Source organism: Meleagris gallopavo, chromosome 25 (genome assembly GCF_905368555.1).
Source record: "Meleagris gallopavo chromosome 25, MGAL_WU_HG_1.1, whole genome shotgun sequence".
In the NCBI taxonomy this organism is placed as follows: Eukaryota; Metazoa; Chordata; class Aves; order Galliformes; family Phasianidae; genus Meleagris; species Meleagris gallopavo.
The window spans coordinates 3,483,797-3,491,045 of record NC_139428.1 but is presented as its reverse complement, the minus strand read 5'-3'; the positions used below and the strand labels follow the sequence as shown (position 1 = coordinate 3,491,045).

Below are 7,249 nucleotides of genomic sequence, written 5' to 3'. Positions count from 1 at the left end.
GCGGGAACGGCCTCTGCCCGGTGATGGGACGGAGAACTATGGGCCGGGGCTTAACGCAGAGGGCAACGACCGAGCCTCGGGACGGGGTCGGGCCCAGCCCCGCACTGCGGGCGGCGAAGGAGACGCGGGGAGAGCAAAGCGCACGAGCCGAGGGCGGCAGCAGAGCGCGGGATGAACGCCGCTGTCGCCATGGAGACGGCGTGATGACGTTGCGTCGACGTGATGACGCCGCGGCGACGTGACTACGCTGCGTCGACGTGGTGACGTCACGCACTCAGACCCCGCCCCTCGGCGCGGCGAGAGCGGAGCTTTGCACGCGGCTGTGCCGTGTCGCGCCCTGTCGCGATGTCGGCCGCCTTCAGGAAAGCCGCTAAATCGAGGCAGCGGCAGCACCGCGAGCGGGCACAGGTGGGTGAGCGGCATCGGGGCTTCCCGGACGGATCGCGGGACCTCGGTGCGATTTCGGTCCTCCCTTCATCTTCTTCCCTGCCTGTCCCCGCAGCCCGCCTGCAGGAAGAAGCTGGGGCTGCTGGAGAAGAAGCAGGACTACCGGCTGCGGGCACAGTGAGTCGGGGAGCGGGGGATGCGGGCTAAACGGCTTTATCTCTGTGCTGCAGCTGTTGCAGAGGGTCCAGAGAACGGCTACGAAGATGGTCAGAGCTCTGGAGCACTTCCACTGTAAGGACAGGGGGCTGGAGCACCTCCCTTGTGAAGACAGGCTGAGGGAGCTGGGCTTGTTCAGCCCGGAGAAAAGGCGGCTGCGGGGTGACCTCATTGCAGCCTTTCAGTACCTAAAGGGAGCCTACAGACAGGAGGGGAATCAGGTCTTTGAAAGGAGAGATAACAGCAGGACAAAGGGAAATAGTTTGAAGTTGAGGGAGGGGAGATTGAGGTTGGATGTCAGGGGAAGTTCTTTACAGAGAGAGTGGTGAGGTGCTGGAACAGCTGCCCAGAGAGGCTGTGGATGCCCTGTTCATCCCTGGAGGTGTTCAAGGCCAAGTTGGATGGGGCCCTGGGCAGCCTGAGCTGGTATGAAATGTGGAGGTTGGTGGCCCTGCATGTGGCAGGGAGTTGGAGATTCATCGCCCTTGAGGTCCCTTCTAACCTGGGCCATTCTGTGACAGGCTGGGCTTGTTCCACCTGGAGAAGAGAAGGCTGTGGGGAGACCTCATTGCAGCCTCGCAGTATTTAAAAGGGGGGTTATAAAAAGGAAGGGAATCAGCTTTTAACTCGGGTAGGTAGTGATAGGACAAGGAGTGTGGTTTTAAGCTCGAGGAGGGAAGGTTTAGATTTGGTGTCAGGGGGAAGTTCTTTACAGGGAGCCAAGAGAGGCTGTGGATGCTCCATCCCTGGGGGTGTTCAAGACCAGGTTGGATGGAGCCTTGGGTAGCCTGCTCTAGTACCAGATCTGAAGGTTGGTGGACCTGACTGTGGCTGGGTGTTGGAACTTGGTGATCCTTGGGGTCCTTTCCAGCCCATTCCATGATCCTTCAGACTGGGACCAAACTGAGCAGCCCAGCACATGGCAGCTCTGCATCACTGTGCTTCCTGTCAGGGAATGTGGGCTCAGGAGAACTCTGTGCTGCTCTTCCTCCCAGGGACTATCACAAAAAGCAAAATGCCCTCCGAGCGCTTCAGAAGAAAGCTCTGGACAAGAACCCTGATGAGTTCTACTTCAAAATGATCCGTACGCAGCTCAAGGTGAGAAAGCAGATTGCCTTAAAGTAAGATGACACTGCTGCACCGAGTCACACTTTTTTAAAGTTAGTTCATGTTTTTAATTTAAGAATTAGTAAATAAACCAACAGACTGGGCTTGGTGCCCATTGCAGTCTTTGAAGAAAACAAGATGTAACAGACAAAAAGGTTCTGCCTTTATTTAATTTAAATCAGAGCCCATAGTTCTCTGTACCAAGAACTGCATCTACACACTGCACTCTGTTTTTAGGATGGAGTTCATGTAATTAAGCAGCCAAAGGATGAAGTGACCCCTGAACAGATGAAACTGATGAAGACACAGGATCTTAAGTATGTGGAAATGAAAAGAGTGGCAGAAGCCAAGGTAATACACTTCATTTTCTCAGTGTTTCCCAGTTTGCCCAGAATTGTTCTGTTTACTTTAAAAAAAAAAAAAAAAAGAGTGGTGATATATACTGTGTCTACATTTAGTGATACCTGATTTGTATAATAGTGAAAATTAAAAATGAAAATGTCAGCAGAATTTTGTATATGGAACTACAGAAAGTTGCTAAAGACAATGCTGTACATCATCAGAAAGCACAGCAAACCTTTGCCTGCATTTCAGATGTTAAACACATACATGTCAATATTATTGGTACTGAAGTGGGTAACCTTGATTTGAAAAGGACTTGAAAATAGGACACAAACTGAATGCATTTTATAATATTAAAAAGAAAGGAAGAGTTCAGGTACTCGTAAGCTCGAGGAACAAACAGGAATTCCCTTCAAAGAGGCACCGCTGCACCTTGTTAGAGATCTTGGGCAAAACTGCTTACCTGTCGTTTCCTGCAGAAAATCGAAAGGCTGAAGTCGGAGCTCCATCTGCTGGATGTTGAGGGGAAGCAGCCCAACAAGCACACGTTCTTTTTTGATACTAAGAAAGAAGGTAAGATGTAAATAGACTTTGCCAGACATATTTTCCCCCAGTTTGTTTCAGGCGGTGTAAAATCTCTAAGGCAGTATTGTGTTTGCTTTATGCTGCTACTATAAAAGAACATTTTGTTTCAGGAGCTCTGGAAATCTATTTTGATTACTAGAGAAGACCTCAGTTCTACAGGAGCTATTTAGCTGGGTCTCTCTCTGCTGCTGGCTGTACATAAGCTACATGTTTGGAAGGTTTGCTGAATGCTAGCCCAAGAAATCTGTGTGAGTTTATTCCTAAAATGTTTTTTATTCTTTTTATAAATTTATAGTTCAAGAGTTTGATATTGCAACTCATCTGAATACTGTTCCAGAGCTGGTAGACAGAGTCTACAACCGACCAACCATTGAAACACTGCAGAAAGAGACACTGAAAGGAGCTACTGATCTTGCTCATTTAAAGGTAGTTTTTTTCTTAATGCTTTACTTTTTTAATAGATATAATAAGCAGTGAGAAGCGTTCATTGGACCATTGTGTAGGTGAACAAAGTTGTTCTGTTATCTTGGAATTTTTCTCGGTGACACAAGGCTGTAGTGGATGTCATTTAGTCATCACTTACCTGGAGATTGCAGTCAAATCTTCTGGACCAAAGTGGAGAACTTGTTTGGTTGTGTCTCAGTCCACTGGGGATGATAAACCAAGAGCTGTAAAGTTTGGGCCAGAAAGGAGTGGTACATACCTGATGAGGATGCTTCCTTGACTCCTGTTAAAAAAACAAAACAAAAACAAAACAAAAAAAAACCTGCATCCCTGAACCTGAAGCAAATGTTTCTATTAAAGTCATTTGTAAAATGTATTTGTCTGTACTGTATTACCAACAGTAACAGTACTCTAGCAGAAGTAATAATTCTTCAGGGTGAATTACTTGCACAATCAACTTTGATTCTGATGTTTTAATATTACAGCACTCTGCCCTAGAAGTAGCTAAACTTGGCTTTAACAGTGGAAACACCTCTTAATTAGTTTAGATATTGGGCAGTTCTATAAGCTGAAACCAGTATGTGTAAGGTAAAAATAAACTTGTCTTAAACTGCCATGTGGTAAATTTGTAACCTGTTGTTTTCTGAACCAGATGTCAGATAACAAACACCCTCTGGTCTCTTCCATCTTGCCAGCTTTCTTGGTTTGGCTTGTCAGTAAAGCAGTTGAACAAGTTTTCTCTCTAAATGTCTGAGTCACATTGTAAGCAGGTTTGGATCTGTTCTCCTTAATTTAATTACTTCAATCACACCTGCTGTAACACCTTTTTTATGCTGGGAAAACCATCAGCTCCCGGTGGGTAAACATGACCAAACAAGTTGCATTTTGGGAGGCCTCTTTGCAGTGTTTGTGCACTTCAGGAATTGATCTCATTTATCCTGAGTGAAAAAGACATCTGTGAGTTTTCCCTTACGGAGTTGAATGTTCTTTTGCACTCCACATTGGAATTAAGAAGAGTTGTAAAACTGAAACTCTGACTGCTTACCAAATGATGTTCCACAGCATCTCAGCTAGAAAACGTGTGGTGCTTTTTATTTGCTTTTTTTCTTTTTCCTATGGTTTAGATTTAGGAGATTAAAACAAGTATGAAGAATAAAGACCTAACTGAAAAACCAGTCTGAAAAAAATCAGGATATTAAACAGTTCTCTGGAATCCAACCACAATACTGAAGCAGCATTCTTTAATACGATTGAAATGTAAAAAATGTTTGTGAGGTCCAAGTGCCTCAGAATAGGTCAGCTGTGAACTGTAGTGTCTTGTTCCTCGTTCTTAGAAATGCTTCTTTTTTTCCTTCCAGAAATTAGACCAACAAAGGAAGAATCAGTACGACCTCCTGAAGCAGCGCATTGAGAGAGAAAAGAGCATGTTTGTTATTGCACAGAAAATCCAGACACGTAAAGATCTTTTGGTGAGAGCTCTAGCTGTTTTGTTAAGGTTGCTGGGTCTGGTTGTCTGTGTATCAGTTTCTTGTTTTGCCATGACTTATTTTTAGCAGTTACCTGGAAATGTCATCTTCTTTAATAAGGAGAAAGCAAGGGGATGATTCTGTGAAGCATTCAGACTGTGACATGACTAAATTTATGTCTGCTAATCCAACTTTATCACGTCAACAACAACAAAGACTCAACTCTTGACCACAGTCATCTTTAACACGTTGTCATCACCTCTCAAATACTAAAAACCAGTAGAGGAAAGGAAGCAGTTCTCTTGGTTCCAAGTTCTTAACCCAGTGACCAAAAAGAAGAAGTCTCTCAATTGGCATTTGCACTCACTGGTGCTTTTGAACAAAACAGATTTTCTGCCTGACAAACTAAGGACAGAAAGAGCAGATGGAAATGTAATTCCAATCTAAACAGTGGAAAGTGACCATTAGTGCTTTGTCATCCTCCAGGCAGGGACTTCATAATGTAAGGTTAAAAAAAAACAAAACATGACAGCAGATAAAACTGTTACTCTTCTTTTCTCCCCTTCTCCAGGACAAAACTCATAAAGTAAAGGTGAAGAAGGAGACAACAAATGGCCCAGCTATTTACAAATTCAAGTTTCAGCGGAAGCGTTGATGGTTCCATTGAATAACCACTGCTACAGCCCTTGTTTAGAAAGAGATCCTTATGGTGAAGGATCTGTTTGCTTTTCATCACAGCCTAACACTTGGTTAAAACAAATTACCACGGGTCTGCAGTAGCCATAAATATATTTTATCTAATTAATTGATTAATAAATCAAAGAGTTTGTTCTCTTGGTATTTACAGTGGGAAGCCACAAGAGGTGCCTGTCTGTCCTAGTAATACACACCATAAACCATCCTTGTGAAGTCAAGGTCAGAATAAAGAGACTGGGAGATGCATGCAGCACACAAAGTAACAAATGCTGGAACAGTTTCTGTTTAAGATCTTGGACCATTGCAGTGCCTAAACCATCAGACTTCAGAGCAGTTCTTAGTTAAGTTTTCAAACAGGTTAAAGTTGAATCACGATCTTCCTAATGACCATTTTTGCCCCACATCCTTCTTGTTTTCCTCTTCTGCTTTGTCTATCTGCACTTTGAAATCTGAGAGGTGAAAGATATCAGCTAAAGACAGCACCTGAGTTCTGCAATGCAGCCTTAGCAAAGACTTCTGGAATGGCACTGGAAGCAGAGGAATGCTTCACTCCATAGAACAGAGAAACACTTTCTGTAGCTGAGAAGAGCACAGATGCAGGTGTAGCTGTGCTTATTTTACCCTGTGCCTTACAACAGAGCAGTGCCCACGTAACCAAATTGCCAGCGCAACTAGCCAGTGTTAACAGAGAGGCAACGCTGAGATTCACTTACAAGGACAGGAGATCCAAAAACCAAATGTAGGACAAAAGTTTGTGCTGTTTATGTTATGCTGGTTGCAGCGTTGGTAGTTGGGAGGGGGTTTCAACTGAAAACAATGAAGACATATCACAGAGTGTCCTGGAGCAGTTCAGGCAAGTAGGAGAGCCTGGGCGTAAACATTCCTTTTCTTATCTCTTTGCTTGGAATACAGCTGCCAATAGTAAGCATATGCCTATGCCAAGATGGTTAAAAAAAAAAAAAAGCTCTTCCCAAGCCCATCCCATTCAGTTTTCCCATATAGGCTCAAACATGACTCTTTTAGGTGCTGAAATGCAGCTTTGGCTGTTATTTCTGCCATTGCAAAAGTTCCAAATCTAGCAAGAGCCCCGCAATATTGGTTTTTCTCTGGGAAGCACGAAGGGAGGGGCTGTGCTTTGCCCTTAAAAGCAACTAAGACTTTTCCACGTGCAGCAAGAAGTTTTGCTAATTCTCCATTGATGGCATAATGGAAATCTCCCATCGGACAACCAGGAAAAAATAAAACACGGGGAAAAACTCAACTCTCCTCTTCTTCCCGATAGGAAACGAGGTCGGGGCCGGCAGAGGGCGGCAGCAGCGCACGGCCAGGCTGCGGGGGGAGCAGCAGAACAGCCCTTCTCTGTTACTACAAAGGTTTCTTGGCTTCAAGGCTGCAGTAGGGGCAGGCTTTGCTTCTCTGGCAGAGATTTTTACTAAACGTGAGGATTTGAGCAGTGTAATTTCTGAACTTTGAAAGCTTCAGTTAGCAATACTCAGAGACGGATAAGAAGAGGGATGAAAAGCACGCTGGAAAAAAGCAAGCTGTAGGTGTCAGCTATATTTCTGTGTTTATATTCTTGTGTTGGAGAAGCACATCGAGGTCCCAGCACACTGGCTGGACTGAGATTTGTAAGAATAAATATTTTACCTACACTGAGAGTTGCTGAAGAGGGTGGGGAAGGCAGGAAAGAGGTGCTGCCTGGCAGGGGCTGAGAGCAACAACCTGAACAAGAGCCCACAAGCTGATGCTCCGAGTGCCTCTGAGCCCTTTGGTAGGTTGAGTGCTGCAGTGGGCACAAATGATCACTCCCTGGAAGACAGCCATTGCTCCCCAGTGAAGGGGTGAGATATTATGGGATGTAGCGGGTAGCTGCAAGGCTTTGAACCATCAGTGCTGCTCACCTACCTAAGGTGGGTGCCATAACAACAGCTCTCCTGGTGCTGCCCTCAGCCTGCACACAGGTGTTAGGAGCTTTTGGTGGAGACAACAGCTCTGTGCTCTCTGTA

General features: G+C 45.0%; 1 protein-coding gene across 2 annotated transcripts; it reads left to right on the top strand.

Moving 5' to 3' along the window:
* The first annotated feature begins 7 nt into the window (after positions 1-7).
* Positions 8-5,393, top strand: UTP11 (UTP11 small subunit processome component). 2 transcript variants are annotated; one of them, XM_003212546.5, is made up of 8 exons: positions 8-408; positions 503-564; positions 1,599-1,701; positions 1,948-2,061; positions 2,532-2,625; positions 2,933-3,063; positions 4,440-4,550; positions 5,119-5,393. In XM_003212546.5, exons 1-8 carry the CDS (start codon positions 346-348, stop codon positions 5,200-5,202), a joined length of 762 nt encoding a protein of 253 aa, XP_003212594.1. In that variant the 5' UTR covers positions 8-345; the 3' UTR covers positions 5,203-5,393. The 2 variants fall into 2 exon arrangements, with proteins under 2 accessions (XP_003212594.1, XP_085065139.1); XM_085209013.1 differs by lacking the exon at positions 8-408 and having other exon boundaries at positions 540-678.
* The last annotated feature ends 1,856 nt before the right edge of the window (positions 5,394-7,249 follow it).